We start from the raw sequence: 23,494 nt of genomic DNA on the forward strand, positions 1-23,494 counted from the left end.
TTTGGTTCTTTCATGTCAATGAACTTAATCCAGTACTGTTTTAACTGTCCTATCAGTCAGTAGCAGACTGTTTGCAAAGCTCACATCACATTGTATCAGCTTTTCTACAGAGTATAAATCTACAAATAAACTTCAACCTTTTGTTTATAACATTGTAATCGTTTAGTTATTCTAAAATTAGTGATAGAGGAGACAGTTGCATTTGTTTCTTTAGGTTCATTTCTACATTTTTTTTCGAGAGTTCACACTTAGCTGATGATTGATTATAAAGAGAACTTAAGACTTCCCCTGCTGTTTGAAGCTAGTAAGCAATTAGGGATTGTTATGAAGATATAACTATTTACTAGGTCAATTGTAAGTGGGGATACCTCTTCATTGTATAATTTTCACTATACAGTAAAATAATAAGAATCAACTCCTTGTTTATTACACTGTGGTCTATCAGTAAAACAACATTAGGTTATTTTATTAGGTTTTCAAAGAAATTTTCCATCCTCACCTCACTAAACAACACTTGGTTTTAAGAAACATTTTGTTGAAATCTAAGTAAATACCTACTTTATTGCACCATCCTTTAGTGCGCATTTGGTGTTTGAGATGAAAACACACAAATAGAGTTGCATACTGTATATTGGAGCTCGAATTACATTTAATAATAAACACTCAAACAGTGGTATCCTTAGTATCTTAAAAACATGATTTTAAGTTTATTTCAAATGCACTTTGGGATTAAGAATAAATGTATGTATTGCTTCTGAGGATAAAGTGATAAATCTTAAATCTTTCAATAAAAGATGTACTGAAAAAACAGCATCAGGCTGAAGAAAGGAAAATGATAGATTTCAGTCTCTTGGGTACATCATAAAAAATTAACTCCAGCCATGGATTTGTAATACTCAGATCTTTTGGGAGCCTATGTGAGGATTTTAGAGGTGCAGTTTCTTTATAACAGTTGACAGATCAATGTCTAGCTTTATTCACCCAAAAGCAATTTGTGGCAGATATAAACAGATATGAACTACAGAACACAACACTTTTGTTTATTCTTGGCATTACGATGAGTTTTTAACAACAACAACAACAACAAAATAATAATAATAAAATAAAATAAAATAAATAATAATAATAATAAAGTTTATTTATAGGCACTTTTCAAAGCACTCAAGGACACCTTGCAGTACACTACCTGACAAAAGTCTTGTCGCCTATCCAAGTTTTAGGAACAACAATTAATAGCTTGACTTCTAGTTGATCATTTGGTATCAGAGGTGGCTTAAGTGAAAGGCAAAGGCCTCTAGATTACACTTATTTTGCCAAAAGAAAGTATGATCATCCCTTGATTTTTAATTATTCAGTTAGCACAGTTAGGTCTGACTTTGCTTAGACAAAAGTCTTGATGCAGTTTAACAGATAACCTTCTGCCACTTTTCCAAATGATCAACTAGAATTCAAGTTATTATTTTTTGCGCACACAAGGGGGATCGACAACAAGACTTTATTTTCAGGTAGTGTAAATAGCAAGCACATCATACAACACAAGCAATGAAAAGCAATAGACAGGATATTATACCATCAAGTCATTAAAAGTTTTCATCTGAGATTTAAAATTATAAATATTGTCCACCTGGTGAATGTGGATTTCTGTTGATGAAATTAGACCGTGGACAATCCTAAATACGTGAACAATGTCTGAAAGGCTTCCGGAGGGTGATCAAAACACACTTGAGTGAAATGCTTTCATTGGGTAAAAAATGTATACGTTCGAATAGCCACAAAATAAACTTTACCGTCCACTTCATTCTTAAACATTACAGGATGTGTTATTGGAGAACTCTAGCCAGACAGGTTTTAAACTATTCCTTCTGAAATTATCATTTTGTTTGATTTGAAGACTAAATATGTGGAAAGCACAATGCTGTCTTTCCAGTCCAGATTACAAAACCTGCAGTATTTGGCATAGTTTTGCAATTATCAGAGCAGAAATATGCTAATTTTGTTCAGATTCATATGTAAATTATGGAAGCTTATTTTGCAAAAGTAGATCAAAAGATCAGAAGACACCCACAAATTCACTCACCCATAGACTTTCTCATCAGAAAGTTTTCGGATGTGATCTAGAGATACGGATAACAAGCCCAGGCAATAAATGGGACATATTGTTACAGCTGTAACTTTCCCTTTGTTTTGATTATTATTATTATTATTATTATTATTATTATTATTATTATTATTATTCAACAAACTCTGGCAATAGTGTACTCTGTCGCAAGAAGGACATCTGCTGCATAAAACATATACCAGAGAATTTGGCAGTTCATTCCGCTGTGGTAACTAGGTCAAAGAAAAAGTGAGTTAGTGATAGGAGGGCATTTGAAAAATTATCAAAAGCAACAGTAAAGATTTTCATATAGCTACAAAGATGTCTTAAATGCAGTTCTTTTGTGCTTTTACAATCATCAGATAAACCTAAGGGAAATCATTTTTCAACATTTATATATAACCCCAAATCATAAAAAGTTGAGACAGTATGGAAAATGCAGATAAAAAAAGAAAAAAATGATTTATAAATTTACTTTGCTTTGTTTTTCATTGCATTTTTCTAAATAAACACGTATTCCAATTTAGGTTCAGTCAACACAATAAAAAAAAAATTGGGACAGGAGCAATTTAAGGCTTGTAATCAGGTAAATGGGTAAAATTATGTGATTTGAAAGAGGTGATGTCAACTGGTGATTGTAATTATAATGTGGTACAAAAGCAGCATCCAAAAAAGATCTAGTTCTTTAAGAGCAAAGATGGGTCGCGGATCACCAGTTTGCCAACAAATACGTGGGAAGATTATTAAAAGAAAGATAGGAAGACATTTGGATATTTCCCCTTCAACTGTGCATAACATAATTAAAAGATTCAAGGAATCTGGAGGAGTTACAGTGCGTATAGGAAAAGGGTGCGAGCCAAAACTAAATAACCGTGATATTTGATCTCTTAGGGTGTTTTCACACCTGTGAAGCGATTTCATTTGTTCCGAAAGAAAGTGCAGTTTGCTTTGACACTGCAAAGTTTCTAAACGGACCAAAATAGCTAAAACAAGTCATGTGTGAATTTCCCGGTTTATTTTGCAGAGTCCTGCTCAGCTGTCGGGGGGTGGTGGTTTAGTGGTGTTTGACAGGGTGCAACTGAAGAGCGAGGAGGGATGCGGTGGGGAGGGGTGAGAAGGGTGCGCAACGTATATGAGGACAAGGAGGGAGGCGCCAGATTACCGGGAGATTATCGCTCGTTTGCGGGCATCTGGGATTCTCTGTGCATTTGCGGGAGACTCACGAAACTCCAGAGAGACTTGGGATGTCTGTAATGACCTCCCGCCCTACTCATAATTCTCTTTTCATATAACTCTATGCCTGTTACATATCCATAATACACTGCGTTCAGGCGATCTCGGAATGATTGTTTTGGCGCGGATCTGTGCGCGATTGCTGGATTCACATATGCCAAACGAACTGCGCTTAATGGGCAAATGAGACCGGTTCCGAAACAAAAGTCTAGGTGTCAAATCACCCTTAGGGGGAGCACTGTATGAAGAATCGTCATTCATCTAGAAGCGATATCACCAAATGGGCTCAGGACTATTTTTGCAAAACTTTGTGAGTACAACAGTACATTATTTCATCCACAAATACCAGTTAAAACTGTACTGAACCAAAAGGAAGCCCTATGTAAACAGTGTTCAGAAGCACCGTCGACTTGTCTGGGCTGGGAGGATAGACCATCACACAGTGAAAATGTGTACTGTGGTCAGATGAATCAGTATTTCGGGTATTTTTTGAAAGAAATGGACACTGTGCTCCGGTCCAAAAAAGAAAAGGATCATCCAAACTAGGGATGCTCATTTCGTTTATCGGTTACTATAATTTTTTTTTTTTTAATTGTGCAATAAATTAATGTGTCTGGCACATTAAATAATGCATTTTAAAATACTGATTTATATGCTTGCATATTAATGACAGAACATAACAACAGAGCATGTTCACACACCTGCAGTTTCCAATAGCACAGAAAAACAGAATAAACTAAATAAAACAAACAAACAAAAAAAAAAATAGGCCTGCCCTAAATTATTTTCCACTTAAATTATTCATTTATATTACAAAACGAAAACACTGATTCTTTTTAAGAATGAGCAAAGGCTATTTTTTCCCCAATCACGTTTTTTAATTCTGTGAAATAAAAGTTGCAGACTTCCTTAAATTTCTTGCTCCACGGAAAATATGCATTTATTTAATGCCCCGCTGTTATTATTATATGACAAAACCTTTTTACATTTTTAATAGAAATCATCATTTTAAAGATTACGTCTTGCTATATGGTTTCCTCTCTCTCTCTCGCAGTTCAAGTGTGCGCACTGTGTGATGAAAAGACAATGGCAACACACGCATATGTAGAGTTTTTGTAAACAGTTTTGTTGATTAAATATGATATTGCATTAATGTGCATACATGCTTTATGAGCTGTAAAAATAAAGCTAAAGCCTATTTGTTTTTTATGACGCAGATCCAGGAGGCCATCAGCATCAGCGCTGGTTTGGCATCAACTCGTCTATCAAATAGCAATTCTTCTTTCATTTTGCTTTTTTTGCAAATATTTAACGCAAAAAATTGCATACGATCGGCCCCTTATGCAGCCAAACTAAAAATATATGAAATAAAATTTTTAATTGTTTAACTGATACCATTAAATGGTTACAAACGCATCCTTTTGGTCAACGGTTAATCGATTATTTTGAGCATCCCTAATTCAAACTGTTACCAGAAAACAAGTCCCAAAGCCAGGCTATGTCATGGTATGGGGTTGTGTCAGTGGTAACTTGCGCTTCTGTGATGGCACCATTAATGCTGAAAAGTACATAGAGATTTTGGAGCACAAAATGCTGCCTTCTTTTGCATGGATGTCCATGCATATTTCAACAAGACAACCACATTCCACATTCTGAACCATATTCTGCACACATTACAATGTCCTGGCTAAGGAGGAAGAGGAGACAGGTACTTGACTGACCTGCCTGCAGTCCTGACCTTTTTCCAGTTGAGAATGTATTGCTTATTTCGAAGTGCAAAATGCGACAACGAAGACCCTGTACTGTTGCCCACCCTAAGACTTGTTTTTAGGAAAAATATTACAAAATTACATCTGGAACACTTTATCACTCTGTGTCTTTGGTGCCTAAATGTTTTTTTGTGAAAAGTGTTGTGAAAAGGAATGGCATTACAAAATGATAAATGCTTTAGTATTCCAACTTTTTTTTTTTAATGTGTTGCAAGAATCAAAAATCGAATACGTGCTTATTTTGACATTACACAATGTTTGTTGTATTGTGTGTGTGTGTGTGTGTGTTTATATATATATAATCAAAATCAAATAAATAATCAAATAAAATTAATATATATATATATATATATATATATATATATATATATATATATATATATATATATATATATATAAAATAAAATATCTATAATAAAATAAAACATCTATAATAAAATATATATAATGAAAGAATATTACAAGAAATAAAATGAACCTAGAGATAAATGTTCAGACTTCTATAACGCAAAACCATTTAAGCAGCACAGTAGATGAAGCTAGTTTAAAACGTATTATATATTACAACATTACTGTCCAGTAATAGCATAATAAGGGTAGTAATTTACTAGATGGGGCTCGTTTACATTTTTTGACACCTCATGAATATTTACACTGCATAGCAATCACTTGTTTTTTTTCCACACTTTCTTATGCTAATCATTGTAGCAATAATGAGGTTGTATTTTTTTCCACTAGAAAAACAAACACACGGCTGATTATTTTCTTTTTAAATGGCCTTTGTTTTGCTCTGGCTCAGTCAGTTGTTATTACGCCATGCATCTTTGAAACAACCTTTAATGAATAAAGTGAGCCACTCTTCTTTTTTAATTTAAATTACACATACCAGCATTCTCAAAGATGAATTGTAATGAAGGGCAACTGAGCTCGACCCAAAGGAGCCGTGCGATGCGTGACTTTCAGACAAAAGCACAAGCTCTCAGTCAGTTCTCTAGTGCAGGAGTGTGTGTCGTGTGTATAACCTGCGGCTCTCAGTGTGTGTTTAAATGCATGCCAGAGGCCTTGACTCCACTCAATAGAGTCTTCCAGCTCAGAGAATTTGCATTGCCTCTGTAGGTTCAGGATCATGAGGCTGATGTTAACCCACATCTGCAGAAGGTCAGTGCGCTAGATAAGCACACCTGGAGTCTTCAGTATAATTCATCTGTGTTGTGTGCACAACCATTCAGAGGCACAACGTTTGGCACAACTGCCAGTGGCTGGTGTACTCTGGATTGTTTACACAGAAATGAAAAATCCTTGTGTGGTTTTCTTTTCTGTTGACTGTTGTAAAATATTTGGTATCATGCTGGTTGATGGTATTTCCCAGTAATGGTTGCAGCTGTAAGGGCATCTGCTGCGTAAAACATCTGGTGGATAAAGTGGTTCATTCCACTGTAACAACCCCAGATTATTAAAGGGACTAAGCCGAAAATAAAATGAATGAATGAATGAATGAATGAATGAATGAATGGTTGATGGTACCCATTAACTGAGTCTCATTTCAGATCCTCTGATGCAGGGGTGCCCAAACTTTTTCTTATGAAGGGATAAAACCAAATTGAAGGCGGTGGGCCGAAGATAAATAAACCAAAGTATTACATTAAAGTTGCCATGATTTTCGAATTAATTAATATTTTAAAATAATTTGAAAAACACTGTAATGGTATGAATAATTATATAGTTTTTACATTTTATAATGAACTTCTTGCAATAAAATACAAACAATGCCCTTTATGACACAATGGTTTGCAATGCTGAATACATTAAATACACTTGATTTGCTTAATTTGAGAATTTTTACGTTTAATAACAAACCTGATTCATGCACAACATTTAATTAAAACATTTTTATTTGCTTTTTTATATCCTAACAGTCCAACAAACAAACAAAGGTTATGTTAAAATTAGAAATAGCAAGCTCTGTTGAAGGCATTTGCCCCAACCTTCCCATCTTTCTCCCTCTCTTCTCAGATGGGATGATGGGTCAAATTAAGGCCCTAGTTTGGGCATCTCTGCTCTGATGGATGCATTCGAAGGGTTCAAATGCAGCATCCAAATACGTTCTTTGTTTCCCAGGTAGCGGAATATGTAAATGGCGGATCCTTTGTGACCTTGAACATCCCAAGATTCATTGTTCGCTGATAATGGCAGGATGTTTTTAAAAGAAAACTCTGGATTACAGTTTTAAATGTATGATCTAGGTTTTTTTTTACTTGGATATCTAAAACACATTAAATAGACAAGAAGAGTATGAAAAGTCTTACTAAAAAGTGATTTTATAGACAGTTTACATTTTATGTGCACATGTATGGATCAAAGGAAATATATTTCCAGCTTTTGTAAACTTAGTTTTGCCTTCAGATTGCTTAATATTTAAATACATATACCGCTTATTAACAGCAGCTGTTACGGTTGCTAGGTGACTAGATCCATCCCCTGTAAGCTAGATTGTCTCATTTCAAAGTGCTCGGTTCAACCTGTGTGGACTTCGAAGAACTCACCTTTGAAGTCTGCATCCTTCAGAGAATGCAGCCTCTGAAATGTGACACAGCTATTGACTTCCATAGGAAAAAGAATTAGAACTATCGTTCTTCAAATTAAATAATTTTCTGTTCAACCGAAGAAAGAAACTCAAATATGTTTTTAAAAAAAGTGAAGATTTAATTTTAGGATCATTTGCATTAAAGTAACATGACCAGAGCACCAAAAGTTTTACAATTATACTATTTTTTATACTATAAGTGTCTCATTTTCTCCAGCTAATTTCTTCAATATTTCCTCATAAATTTCATTTACGATCAAATTAAGCCTTATTTTACATTGTAGGCATAAAGGAACACTCCACTTTTTTTGGAAATTAGCTCTTCTATAGTGAAACAGATGAGTTTAACCATTTATAATTTTTTCAGCTGATCTCCAAGCACTTTTAGCTTAGCTTAACATAACTCATTGAATCAGATTAGACCATTAGCATCTCACTTAAAAATAAAGTGTTTCTGACCATTTTCTTATTTACAGCTTAGATACATTGTGTACTAAAATGGAGTGCACTGGTATGATGCAGCACCTGAAAATAGTCCCATCTAGGTAGCAGCATTGGGTAATATCATTGTGCCTGCTGCAGCCATGCAGTAGCAAAGTCTTTTGATTAGTATGTTGGAATGGAGTGTAATTACTAGGCAAATTTACCAAGAATTATAGCAAGTTTTTATTTTCTGTCTATCTTAGTACACTATGTAACCATAGAAAGGTCAAGCTTTAAATAGAAACATTTTTTAAAACTCTTACCCCTGGGGTATGAATAATTTCAGGCTTGACTGTAGATGCTAATGGTCTAATCCAGTTCAATGATTTATGCTAAACTAAGCTAAAAGTGCAAAAAATCTGTAATCTCAACTGTTTAACTTTAGGGGTCTTGTAAAATTAGCCTTTTTCTAAAACAAGTGGAGCGTTCCTTTAACTGCAATAGTGTTTAATGTTCTGCTTTCAAACCAATGGTCTGCAAATATTACATAAACACTCGTCGCACGCCTGAATGAAATCTGGCAGGTGGGTTTGACATGATGTTTATGAGGAGGGAGTGGAAATGGCTTGCAATAGATCCAACATTTAATGAAATGGCAGTGTTTGAGTCAGGTGACCTTTGTCAGGCATTTAAAGCAGAGAAACATGCAGTGATTGTGCCTCTGAAAGCGACAGGCGTGAGATCAGGAGGACAGAAGGTGTGTGTTTGTGTATCGTGTGCTTTGGCTCACCACACTGCAGCTTGTTGTAATGCAGATCACACAGATGTGACCTTGACTCCAGGTAATTGAATAGTTTCTGCATTGTTTGACCCTGGAGGGGAACAGTGAAAGAAGTCAGCTTTAATATGGTTTACTTGATCATAAACACTGACTCAGAAGAAATGGATATAGTGGGGATCATATAGGGGAGAGTGGAGTGGGATGTCGATACAGTAATCCTGCACAGGGATTTTTTTAATGTCTACAAGTCTTATTATTTCAGAATATACAGAGCTCAGCAAAAATGAGCAAACTCCTCACAGATCTCTCTTTTAAATTAATATTAAAAATAAAGAATGCTTTACCGCGATGTGGTGGTGCAGTAAGTAGTGCTGTTGTCTCACAGCAAGAAGGTCGCCGGTTCGAGCCTCGGCTGGGTCAGTTGGCGTTTCTGTGTGGAGTTTGCATGTTCTCTTCGTGTTGGCGTGGGTTTTCTCTAGGTGCTCCGGTTTCCCCCACAGTCCAAAAACATGCGGTACAGGTGAATTGGGTATGCTATATTCTCCGTAGTGTATGAGTGTGTATGGATGTTTCCCAGAGATGGGTTCAGCTAGAAGGGCATCCGCTGCATAGAACATATGCTGGATAAGTTGGCAGTTCGTTCCGCCGTGGTGACTTTGGATTAATAAAGGGACTAAGCCGAAAAAAAAATGAAGGAATGAATCAAGAATGCTTTACAAAAATGAATCACTACCAAAACTAATCTAACAAAAAACTCAAGATCACAGTATTATTGGTGTATTCTAAACATTTTGCCAAAATTAATGAGAGAAATTAAATTTCCACCAGAGAAAATTAAACCACTTGGAGCAAGTGACATACTTTTTTTAAATCAGTACTTTACAGATTGTTATGCCTTTTTTTTATAACCAATGTAAAAGAGTTTGCCAAAATGTAAGAACAGGCACAAAATGTATTTTTTATGAATGTGAACAGTACTAAAACATACTAAAGATGCTCCATGCAAATGTTTATTTAACTTTGTACACACAAAAATGAAAAGAGACTTAATGGTAAAACTTGAGTTTAAGTAAAAAAAATCACCCCATTTACTACTGCTTTATTACATGCCTATTACAGCACTGTTACATTTTTATCTTATTTTACTTTCCTAGTTCTACCCAACACCTAAACTCAACTACTACCTTACTAACTATTAATCTGCAACTAATTAGTAGTTTATTGCGCTAAAGCTCTTAATGGATAATGGATAGCGTGAATTGTACATTAAAATGGAGTGGGACCTACTTGCTGAATGTGTATTCAGAAGGCAGTATAAAATGGGTATTGTGGCAGTCTTTATTATTTCCAATTCAATTCTGTTTAATTCATTTTTATTTCTATAGCGCTTTTACAATTTAGATTGTGTTAAAGCAGCTTAAAATAGGAGAGGGGGGGTTAAAGCTATTATGGTAATGGTTATCATTTTGGCAGATGACCTACTGCACCTTTAAGACACTGCTGTTTATTCGAGCACAACTGTATATATGTTTTATGTGATCCAGATAAATAATTTGAATAAATATAGTAAGTACAAAATTGACACTTTATAAAACTGTGAACAGCCTTGAAGTCAACATTTTGTGATTGTGTAATTGTATAATGAAAGCTCAATATTTGCATGCAGAAATAATATTTATGTATTATGCACGTTTACATATGTATGATCTAATATGTAAATAACTAACACTTTCTATTGATAACATTAATTATTCATTTAAATGCAAAACTAGTCAGAAAATAAATCAGTTTTCCAGTGGCATAGCTCTTGTGCTTGTCAAGTTACTAAATCAATGGAATCACTCAGAATGCCGAGTATTAGCATTTCAAACGTGCCTCCCTGATGAAGAGATGCTTCGCCTGTCCTTTGCTCCTGGAGCATCCCTTCGGTATGACAGGTGTAGTTTACTGTAGATGAAAGGATGTTGTGATGAGACCACCCACTGCACGGCTTAATCCGTGCCTTGTTTGAGGATTGTGGCCAGTTTGATGACAGGAGCGGTGATTCCTCACCTTTAAACCCACATCCAATCTCCGCTTGTCAGTTCCTCGTGTTTCTCCTCTCAAAGAATGGATGCAGTAAATTTTTAATGCACACCTGCATTCTTGTTCTTCTCACATTTCTTTCCTACAGATTCTTTAGGGACATGTGTAGCTGCTCAGAAGTTTACAGACTTTCAAAAAAACATTTTATCTTCTTCTTTTTCTGTAGGCTGAGGAACTTGTTTGTAGCTGGTGAACGCTGTGATATAGAGACCCTTGAATGGGCCAAGAAGAGTTTTGGAGTGCCGGTGCTGGATCACTGGTGGCAAACTGGTGAGTTAGTCAACCTAACACATTTCCTATAAGCCAAACAGGGCTCTGTACTGCTGGTAAATGCTCAGGTAATTCTGCGACCCTCATTGTGGACAGTACATCTGCGCTTTGCTAGAAGTTGCACTGGTGCCATTGCAGGTTTTCAGAACTGATATGCAACGACATTCTCAAGTCAAGTTAGACTTTATTTATAGAGCACTTAAAAAAAACACAGAAGTGAGCCAAAGTGCTGTACAAAAATATACAACAACAGGCTGTCTGCAGGGTCTTAAAAAGTATTAAAAGTTGATAAATCAACGTAGAGAAATTTTAGGCCCTTAAAAAGTCTTAAATGCTTTTTTGCAAGGTATTAAATCTTATATCATTTTTGATTCTGCAATGTATGGTTGTATGCTAAAGTTTGCCTGAATTAAATCTGTGAATATCAGGATGCTGTGTAGTTTATGAAATCAATGAAATCCTACTAAATTTGACATGATGCTGGTTTGTTTACTGCAGTAATCAAGGCAACACCATTGTTTCTGCAGTTCTATAGGCGTCAACCTAGTGAATAAGCTACATTTAATTGATTTTTATTCAGTATGTGAATGAGGTTTTAGTTTTTGATTAGTTTCTTACATTAACATTTTGTAAATATACTGTAAGTTAAAATCTCGCCAGTATTTCCGGTTGAAACCTAAAGTGGTTTTCTTTAAAAAGGTCTTAAAAGGTATTGAATTCCTCTCTCTAATTCCTACAAAATAAGCATAATAGTAAAAAAAAGATATCAACTATAAAGGAAAATAAAGCTAAAGTATCTAAAAAGGCATTAAAATAATGTTCAATAACAACAGGTGTCAAATGCCAATGAAAAAAAAAAGAGTTTTAAGAGCTGACTTAAATGGAAACAAAGAAGATGCCTGTCTAATGGGCGGAGGCAAATCATTAAGACCTACCACCGAAAGCATGGTCTCCTCTCCTCCACATTTACAAACCTGTTTGTTTCTTTCTTTTGCTGAACACAAAACCGGATTTATTGAAGTATGTTGGAAAGCAGCAATCATTGACTTCTTTAGTGTTTAACGGGAATTCCACAAAATCAAAAAATACTCATCAATTATGCCACAAAATCAAGTTTTAAGTGTTTTTCAAGCGAGAATATAGTTATTTTAAAGTTAAATTGGCAGTTTATGTTTAAGAATAGCATGACTTTAAACATTTTGACTCTGAGCTCTAGGCGGTTTATTATGAAATGTAAAACGTTGAAATTCTGCTAAATGTAGTCCAGCTTTTGCAGTATTAAGGGTAATGTTAAGAGCCAATATACATACAGATCCTCCCTCATCAGAGAAATAGTAAAAAATAAGACAAAAGAAACATATGTGACTTGGAATGTGACAGGAAACACACTCCAGGTGTGACTGGAAATGTCTTAATTGTCCACCTGTGATCGGACTGATGAAATTGCATCTTAATAGTCTGTTGCAGCCTGTCAGTTACATAATTTAGTGGAGGAACTAGAAAATCCAACATGTAAAACTGACAAAAATTCCGACATATATTGCGCTGAAAAGAGCAAAGCTACAGTAATTAAGGCCTACCTTGGCCTACCTTTTCAAATGACCATGGAATAAGTGGGATAATCAATGGCTTGCCGTGCATTAAAGGATTTTAATGCATTTTCCGGAGGTGACCACACAGTAACATTGCAAGCCATTGATTATCCCTTATATATATATATAGTCTACAGAACAAACCATCATTATACATTAACTTGGCTAATTACCCTAATTTGCCTGGTTAATTCATTTAACCTAGTTAAGCCTTTAAATGTCACTTTAAGCTGTATAGAAGTGTCTTGAAAAATATCTAATCAATATTATTTACTGTCATCATGGCAAAGATAAAATAAATCAATTATTAGAGATGAGTTATTAAAACTATTATGTTTAGAAATGTTCTGAATTATTCCTTTCCGTTAAACAGAAATTGGGGAAAAATAAATAAGAGGCCAAAAATACTGGGAGGCTAATAAGTCTGACTTCAACTGTGTAAACACCCTGAAATACAATAAGAAAATGGAAAAAATCACCAAGTTTTTCTGTGGATTTACTGTAGCAACATTAGAAGGGCAGACATTGGATATTCATATTGAATTTTATCCCTAATATATTGAATAAAATGTATAAAAATATAATATAATTTAAATAATATAATTATTGTTTTTTTTGTTTGATTATTTACATGCACCATATATTTTAAGGGATTTACTTTTCAAAGCAAATGCCATAAAAAAGCATGATACTAGGATACTTATTCCACCCATGCTTGTGAGCTTGTAATAGAGCACTGTATACTGAAATAGAGCAAAGTATCGTGATTTATAAATGTATAAAAGATGAGGCTTAAATTCTTTTTAACATTTAAATTAATTTTAACAGTGATTTGCCTTGATCCCAACTCACACTCCTGCTAGTCTCAACTTAAGCCATAGTCAAATGATCATTTAATAAAGACAGAACAATACTCATATTATTAATATGATAAGTGCAGCCACCAAATCAGGCTGGTGCCACCATCTGTCCAATTCAACAGTGTACCAAACTGTACCAGAGAGTGGAAACGGGCCATTAGTGGCACAGGTGGCACTTTTCTGAAATGATCATCTGCAGCTGAGATGAAAGTGCATTTTATGTCATGATCAGATGATATTGATTCAGGTTTGTGACATAATTTGATTCCTGTCAGGTGATGATGAGTCCAGTAATGTCTGATCTGAACAGATGTAATATGTGTTTGATTGAAGTTTGAGTGGCACCTTGTTCAGTCGATTCTAGATAGATTAGCAGTGGGTGATAGAGCATCAAAGTACATGTCAAAAGACATTTGATTTTTTTTTTCATTTGTGATGCTTTAACGTTTAAAAAATTACAGTAAAAGACATTTTTAACTCACAAAAAATACAAATTTTAAATAAAATTTTTATTAAGAATTGTTTTCAACATTGATAATAATAAATGTTTCATCAATAATGTCCAGATATATTATATTGGGATGTTCAATGCTAGTGGATCTCAGCAGTTTTGGTTGTAGGACCCACTTTCCAATACATTTCCAGGAAGCCACAATCCAATAAAAATTTTTAAAACGTATTTTAGTTTTAGTCCTAATATTTCTGTATATTGTATTTTATATTTTTTTATATTGTTAAACTTGTTACAACATTTATATATATATATAAACTGACAAAAACAGAGATACTATAACAATACCTCACTGTGTGCTGTACTAAAATAAAGGGCAAAAAGCCCTTTTGAGTTTGCTTTTGCATGTGGCAGTACTTCATTTCATGACCTTAATGTTGCCTTTATTTCTCAGGCAAGCCTGAAATGGATCATCTAAAAAACAGAGCACTTCTTTTTGATATTCATAACCCCTATCGCCAGCGTGATGCATATACCGTTCCATGTATAATGAATTGGGTTTCCATCTTCTCTCCAAAATATCTTCTTCTCTCTGCAAAACATGTTCAGCTCATAAATATCTCCAACAAATAAACAGGTGCTTTGCTTGACCAGAGAATTTCTGTAAAAATCAACTCAACTTTTCATCTTTCTAGTCAGTGCTTGTCATGTATTTGTGTGTTGTTTGACAACAGATCTTTGAAAGTAGTGTCAGATGGTATTTTTTTCTGTCTGAACAAAATCTATGATAAATTGTTAAGGAGAGAAAAGATACAAATAAAAATACAAAATAGTTTTGCAAATGCAAGTTATGGGGAGATCTATCTATCTTCTGAAGTGTTTTACAGTGTGATATGTTTATATATACAGTTAAAGTCAGGATTATTAACCCCCCTTTGATTATTTTCTTTTTTAAATATTTCCCAAATGATGTTTGACAGAGCAAGGAAATTTTCACAGTATGTCTGATAATATTTTTTCTTTTGGAGAAAGTCTTATTTATTTTATTTTGGCTAGAATAAAAGCAGTTTTATTTTTTTTTAAAACATTTTAAGGTCAAATTTATTTAAGCTATATTTTTTTCCGATAGTCTACAGAACAAACCATTGTTATACAATAACTTGCCTAATTACCCTAACCTGCCTAGTTCACCTAATTAACCTAGTTAAGCCTTTAAATGTCACTTTAGCTGTATAGAAGTGTCTTAAAAAAATGTAGTAAAATATTTTTTGCTGTCATCATGGCAAAAACAAAATAAATCAGTTATTGGAAATGAGTTACTGAAATTATTATGTTTAGAAATGTGTTGAAAAAAATCTTTCTGTTTAACAGAAATTGGGGAAAAAATTCAGGGGAGCTAATAATTCCGAGTTCAACTGTAATTGACTTGATTACCTTATTAGATACGATATATTTTATTTGACATAAAAAAGGAAAAATTGTTCTCCTTTTCTGAATATTTAAGGATTAGTTTTTAGGTCATCTTCTCACACTATGTGGCTCCAAACTCTTTCTTGAAACAATATTTGAAAAATGCTAGCCTAAATTGTTCTTTCTCTTGCTTACAGTATTATTTTTAAATTATGTACTGATTAAAATAGGTGACCAAAACCCCCTTTGTAAAAATATTTGACCTAATGGGCCCTATCATACACACAGCGCAAATATGGCGCCAGGCGCCTTGGATGTGATTTTTTTTCATATGGGTGCCAGTTTTAAACCATGTTTTTTTAAATAGCATATCTATCTGTGCCACTTTATGAAATCATGGGCATGCTGGTCTAAAAAGGACGTGTGTCAAGGTGCATTGTTGGCACGTTGCTATTTTGAGTCAACTGAAATAGATTTTGACGAACTAAAGTTGTAGAGCTTTTATTATTTTAAGAGCACTAGATATGCACCTATCCAGGTCCAATAACAGACATACACATTGCTTAATAAACACAGAATGTACAGCAATATATAAATATCTTTACATATAACAAATATTAAAGGGATAAAATGTAAATAATATATATATTTTTGTCTACATACATATAAAAACCAGTACCTTCGTGCATTCTTCACCTCGGGGGGCTTTGGAATCTGGTTCTATTTATTCATGACAATTTGCAGTTGTTAAATATTATTATTATTATTAGTAGTAGTAGTAGCAGTAGTAGTAGTAGTTTATTATATGCATATTTATATTTTTAAAATAAAATCAAGTTTAGATTTGTTCACCTGTCGGATTTTGGAGCCATATGCGTCACCATATGGGGCATAAGAATAGGATGTGTGTTCGGATGTAACTCAGTTTTTTGAGTACATTTTGTTAATTTTGTTCATTTATTAGTTTGCTGGAAATGCCTTTATTTATTAGTTTGCCGCCATGCGCCTTAGACGTCCCGCTTACATAGTTAAAATAGAGCTCCATTGTTAAAGTAGAGCTCCATATCAAAATAGGGAACAAGTACTCAATTGTGACTTTTCTAAATTTGTGTCCTTTCCTCCATTTATTATTTGACCCTCGGTCCAGTTGAGGTTAAAGCATGTTTACGCATGGTATTTTTATGCGAATTGAAATAACAGACCCATCTCCACCTCTGCATGCAAATGCACAAATGCCATGCTGTGTTTGGATTGTTCAGCGACACCGAGCGAAATTTGATTAGAGGAGCTGATGAGGTGTAGTCTAACAGCAGTTCGGTTGTGCTGGTGCGATGGCTTTTCTGAAATAAAGTGGAAGTGATTTGAGCCTTTATTATCTGTGTCATTACAAACTGAAAACTCCCCAGGCTCATGTATGCATCGCAATATCAAGAGTCAAGCTGCTGTGACAGACTCGCTTTCCCTTTCTTACAGATGCCTCAGCTTGGAGACGAGTAGTTGTGAATACTGATTGGTCATTATTAATGCTTCAGATAACCCCTATTTAGAAAACCGTGAACCCCTAAATTGTTGTTCTGGCCCTCAAGATAAGCGGTTCAATTTTGTTCTGTGGACAGTGTTAAAGTGGATTACTGTTTTGTGTTAAGGAATTAAACAGGAAATATTTTTAAGAAGAATGAAAAAGGCTTTAAATATTACAAGTGATATATCAAAATAATGATTTCTATGTAATTAAAATTTTTTTGTTAACTATGTAGTGATCAGTGGTAACGCCAGGAACTTGTGGAAATTAATTTCCATTGTAAACAAATGCTGCAAGTTTACACTAAACTCTGACCCTTTACTTAAGCTCACCGGAAAGTGGCAATTGAGACAGTGGCCATCTGTCTTTTGTTTATCTTAAAGACAAAGGTGTTAAGAGCCCAGAACTTGCAAAACAGCTTCTTGATCCAATCAACATTCTACATCGTCTCAAGACACAGAGAGACACGTGAATCAGAAAACTTTTCACAAAAGAGACACAACTGGAATATTTCACTACATATACCTGTAGATTCAAATGATCAGGTATATATTTAATATGCACTGCTTGAAATAGTCCACTGTTGTGGCTTATTAAGGTTTATATATGAATGCTTGCGTAAAGATCAATATTACATAGTGATGTTTAGACTCGCTATATTGCAGATAATGCCTTGGGTAAATTAGATGTGGTTTGGAAAGTGAATTATGCTAGGAAATTTACATAATCTATATATAACTGAAAAAATGTTTTTAGGGTTTAACGGACCTTAAAATGTCTTGGTTTCCTGAACCCTGACTGTCTCCAAAGTAATGCAAATGGTCAGTTTCACAGCACGGCTGTGTCTATTGTCTTCTCAAGTCGGTCAACTTGTCAGACGGTTTCTGTCTTCATGCTAAAGAAACCCTTTTGTTGATTAACTCATCTGGTCAGTTGCTGGGCAGGTTTCTCACACCTATATGCCGCTTATGGGGACTCCAATACTGAATTTGCATGCTTTGTTTAGCCATCTTCCCTCCTCCTCTATTATAGACGGACATCTTTGTCTTAATTCAGACTTGTGATAAAACTTGCAGTTTGTAGACCTCCTGCAGACACATGGACTTCTTAAAGACGCTGTATGACTGCAGATTAAACAACATGTCTCTATAAAGGAATTCTGCTTGTTTCAAGTCTCCTGGACTGGATCTCTTCTTCTTCATTAATTTTTTTTATAACATCACATTTAAAATTTAAACAACATTTTGCCAGGCTGCACGTGGTGCAGAGGGAAGCACGTTTGCCTCACAGCAAGAAGGTCGCTGGTTCAAGCCTCGGCTGGGTCAGTTGGCATTTCTGTGTGGAGTTTGCATGTTCTCCCTGTGTTCGTGTGGGTTTTCTAAAGCCCAAAAACGTGGTATAAGTAAATTGAGTAAGCTAACTTGTCCGTAGTGTATGTGTGTGAATGAGTGTGTATGGATGTTTTCCAGTGATGGGTTGTAGCTGGAAGGGCATCTGCTGCGTAAAACATATGCTGGATAAGTTGGTGGTTCATCCCGCTGTGGCGACCCCAGATTAATAAAGGGACTAAACTGAAAAGAAAATTAATGAATGAATAATTTCCCAGCTTGGTTAGTTCTTGTGAAGTTAAGCAGACACAAAAAATAACCTAAAGAGGAATGCTGCCTTCATAACTAGGAGAAATTTGCGATGAAGAACTGAAGTATAATATACATTTGCAACATATATCTAAGCACTTAAACGGATAGTTTATCAAAAAAGTTACATTTCTGTCATCATTTACTTTCTTTCAATGGCTTCTTGTTTCCAACATTCTTCAGAATATCTTGTTTTATGTTCAACAGAAAAAAATCATAAGTTTAGAAACACTTAAGTGTGAGAAATCGATGAGGAAATGTTTATTTTTAAGTGAACTATCTCTTTAATAAAACAACGTTTCTAATAAATAATATATACCTCAACACTGTTGATGTTTTATCAGCTACAGATGCATTAATCTTACAGTAAAACACAGCTTCACAGATGTATGTAAATGTGTCATTTAATTACTATTCTCTCAGCAACCCTCTCTCTCACACACACACACACACACATAATGAAAGAAATGCGGCTGCTTTTGAGACCTGATAATAATCTGTGTGCTATTTTAAGATGCAGCTCCTGCTGTGAAGAGGTGGGGGTCTTGATGATGAGGGCTGCTGATGTCACCACTGTTGCCCGGCAACTGGTATGTTTCCAGTTTGCAGTGTGTGCCAATGACTGCTGGCTGTACAAATGACCCGAACGCGGCCCTGAGCGCCGGTGCCTGTCTTTGAGTTGCTGAAGTTTAGCACTTCTCTAAATCTACTTTATGTGACGGCAGGTGGCTGGCAATAACTGTGAGAAACAGGGGATGGCAAGAACAAATTAGCCATTTTGTGTCAAAAATCTCTTGGCCTAATTAGCGGTTCTGAGCAAACTCAATTAAGCACAGCTGCTAATTCCTCTCAATTGATTTAGTGTTAAGTATTTTAGTGTTAATATTTTATTGTATTTCTTTTATTTTTTTAGTGTCCAAAACATTTTTCTTCATACTTGTATGTCTGAGTTTTACAGTTATACAGTTGAAGTCAGAATTATTAGCCCCCTCGTTTGTTTTTTTCCCCAATTTCTGTTTAACGGTGAGAAGATTTTTTTTCAACACAGTTTCAAGTAGTTTTAATAATTCATTTGAAATAACTGATTTATTTTATCTTTGCCATGATGACAGCACATAATATTTCACTAGATATTTTTCAAGACACTTCTATACATCTTAAAGTAACATTAGGTTAATTAGGTTAACTAGGCAGGTTAGGGTAATTAGGCAAGTTCTTGTATAGCGATGGTTTGTTTTGTAGAGTGTCGAAAAAAATGTAGCTCAAAGGGGCTAATAACTGTGTTCCTAAAATTGTTTTTAAATAATAAAAACTGCTTTTTTAAGCCGAAATAAAGCAAAAGAGACTTTCTCCAGAAGAAAAAAAAAACATTATCTCACATGCTGTGAAAATTTCCTTGTTCTGGTAAACATCATTTGGGAAATATGTAAAAAAGAAACATTTAAAGGGGGGCTAGTAATTCTGACTTCAACTGTATATGCAAAGTGGATCAAAAGCAAAGGTCTTATATACTACTTTTATGATGGGCTCGTTAACTGTAGTATTATTGATTTAATTGGTCTATTGGCTAATGGATGTCTTCAGTGGAGTGTCTTCACCACTGTTTCCTTACTTCACGAAAGTAAAGTAGTAAAGTAAAAGTAAAGTAAAGAGAAAGTGAAGGAGGCTCATTCTGTATTTGATCTTTATTCTCGCGTTGTAGCTGCTCTGTTTCCCTGTTTTCCCACTAGTGAAGCGCACCGTTTTTCCACTTACAAAGTCCATCATGTAAATAGCAAATGCGCCATGGTGCAACACAACTGACTGTTATGAGAACTCATTAATTCATTAAGAGAATAAGCACAACCCTGTTAGACTGTCCGCTGGTGCACAGACTGTATTTTTCCATCCTTAAAATATCAAAAGTAAATTCGGACATACCTTTAGTGCACGCCATGCGTTTTAGACATTGTGCTTAGAGATAATTATTATTGAGCCCCCCCTATGTGTTGTCAAATATTCACATTCAAGCAGAGTGTTCATCTGGAGCACACTTGTGAAAATCACCACAAATAGTGGATCATCCAAGTAAATTTCACCTACTGTTGATTTAAAAAGTAGGAAGCAGACCTACAATTTTAAAAAACAAAACTCTTTTCTGACGATCACCAGTTCCATGAAGAACATTAACATTTTGTTATTTACTGACCCGTTACTTGTTCCTAACCGGTGTGTTTTTCTTGTGTTGAATAATTTTGGAAATCTGGAAACTTGTAAACAATGACTTCCATAGTAAGACAGTGGCAATTCAAAGTGCTTTACATGAATAGGAATAAAACAGAAAAGTAAAATAAAATAAAAACAAATGATAAAACTGATTAAGAACAAATAAAAGCAGTTCAAAATGTTAAAATGAATGAAAAAGAGGAAAATAACATAATAGTGCGATCTGTCAAACGTAGCACAGTGCTCATTCAGTAAAGGCACAAACAGATGTGTTTTTAGTCTTAATTGTGTCTAATGTTGAGCACATCTGATCCTTTCTGGAAGCTGATTCCAGCAGCGAGAGGCGTAGTTGCTGAAGGCAGATTCACCCTGCTTTGACTGAACTATTGGAATTTTTATTTTATATTATTCTAAAGATCTGCGTGATCTGTTTGTATTCAGTGAGCATATCTGTAATGTATTGAGGTTCTAGGCCATTTAGTGATTTATAGACAAGTAGTAATACTTTAAAATATATTCTGAATGTAACTGGGAGCCAGTGTAAAGACCTGAGGACAGGTGTGATGTGCTCTGATTTCCTGGTTCAGTCAGGGACTGACTTTGGGAAGGCCAGTGCGGAGTCCATTACGGTAATCCTGCTGCTGATAAAAGCATGAACAAGTCTCCCTAAATCTTCACTGGAAACAAAGCATCTAATTCTTGCAATGTTTTTGAGATGATAGGATGCTGATTTAGTTTCAGCTTTGACATGACTACTGAAACTCAGATCTCACTCCAGAGACACTCCAAGATTCTTGACCTTATTTTTTTGTTTTTTGACCCTTAGAGCCAGGTTACACAGTCACCTTAAGAAACCCTATTTCTCTTTGTTTAACTGAAGACAGTTTTGGCACATCCAATTGTTCATTTCGTTAATGCATTGGCCGTGTGTGTCAATAGGGCTGTAGTCATTAGGTGGTAAAGCTAAGTAGATCTGAGTGTCATCAGCATAGCTGTGGTAGGAGATTTTGTTCTTCCTCATTATTCGGCTCAGAGGAAGCATAGTTAAACAGGAGAAGTGCCAGAATTGAGGCTTGTGGGACTCCACATGTCATGGGACTCCACCTTGACCTATGGTCACCTATTCTGACATTAGTAACCTCCCCCTTCAAGGTAAGATCTGACCTGAAAAATACTGATAGTTTTTTTGTTTCTTCAATGGAAGTAGATTTTTACAGGTTTTTGGCTTTCCAAATGTCTTCTTTGGTGTTTTGAAACCACCTAAGAATGAGTAAATAATGGGTAAATTTCTTGAGATTTATATAACTATATCTTGAACACCCATTGAACCTTTCTAGTGCACAAAAATATGTAAAATAATGTTCCGTAGAGCATTCAAATGCTCTTCAAGAAATAAATGGTTTATATGAGATCCAGTGACTGAAAAAGTCTTTGGGCAAAGGGCTCTGGCTCTTCTGGGAGGCGACACGGTGGTCGCTAGTTTGAGTCCCAGCTGGGCTAGTTGGCATTTCTGTGTGGAGTTTGCATGTTCTCCTCATGTTGGCGTAGGTTTCCTCCGGGTGCTCTGATTTCCCCCACAGTCTAAAGACATGTGCTATACTGTAGGTGAATTGGGTAGGCTAAATTGGCTGTAGTGGATGTGTGTGAATGAATGTGTATGGATGTTTCCCAGTAATGGGTTGCAGCTGGAAGGGCATATGCTGTTAAAAAGTGCTGGATAAGTTGACGGTTCGTTACGCTGTGGTGATCCCTGAGGAATAAAGGGACTAAGCTGAAGGAAAATGAAGGAAGGAAGGAATGAATGAATAATTAGTTTTTGGCATTTATTTAAAAAAAAAAAATCAGATGTATCCCCTTTTTCAAGATAACTTTGCATCTGTTTTAAGGCAACTTTTTAGGCTAGCATTTTTCAAATATTGTTTCAAGAAAGAGTTTGGAGCCACATAGTGTGAGAAGATGACCTAAAAACTAATCCTTAAATATTCAGAAACGGCACATATTCAGACACTTTCCCGCTCTGTGTACACGCTGTGCGTCACCTGTGAAAAACGTTTGAGCTTTCAGCATTACTCACATATGGCAGCGGTGCCAGACAGACTCGTGGTGCCACACGCTGCGATGCCAACAGTTTTGTGTCTCTCTTTTTACCAGTTGCTCTCTCTCTCACTCTTCATCGCCCTCTCCCTCTCTCGTATACCCTGCTGTTCACAGCTCTCCTGTAGCATCTGGCTCCGAGACAGATGACGAACAAGCCTGTGGTCTATTCGTGAGCGCTTTGCTCTGTCTCGCGCCGTCGTCTACTGATTGTGAATTATTTTTAACTTTCGTAATGATGTTGTCTATTTATAAGCCAGACATATAATTCATGCAAGTACACAAACACAGACCTGAATCCTGGATCACTGCAATGAAAATGATTCTGTTTGGAGTTCAAACAATGTTTTGTTGTGTTTTCCAGCGCTCTGGCAGTAAGAAATCTCAGTGCACAAGAGAATGCTGTAGTTTTTTTGACATGTCTGTTCCGTTCAGCTGGATGTGTTAGCTATAAATGTTAGATAAGCCTTGGATATATGA

The 23,494-nt window shown here is 35.3% G+C and overlaps 1 protein-coding gene across 12 annotated transcripts in view; it reads left to right on the forward strand.

The window, feature by feature from the left end:
- Window positions 1-23,494, forward strand: part of acss3 (acyl-CoA synthetase short chain family member 3) — a 127,211-nt gene that overhangs the window by 39,799 nt on the left and 63,918 nt on the right. For all 12 annotated transcript variants that reach the window (XR_012402104.1, XR_012402105.1, XR_012402106.1 and 9 more), the window contains exon 9: window positions 11,140-11,243. Coding sequence is in view for 7 of the 12 variants with exons in the window: in XM_073947203.1 (XP_073803304.1) it covers window positions 11,140-11,243 (104 nt within the window). In the remaining 5 variants the exon portion in view is untranslated. The remainder of the gene's footprint in view (window positions 1-11,139; window positions 11,244-23,494) is intronic.

Source organism: Danio rerio, chromosome 4, assembly GCF_049306965.1.
Source record: "Danio rerio strain Tuebingen ecotype United States chromosome 4, GRCz12tu, whole genome shotgun sequence".
In the NCBI taxonomy this organism is placed as follows: Eukaryota; Metazoa; Chordata; class Actinopteri; order Cypriniformes; family Danionidae; genus Danio; species Danio rerio.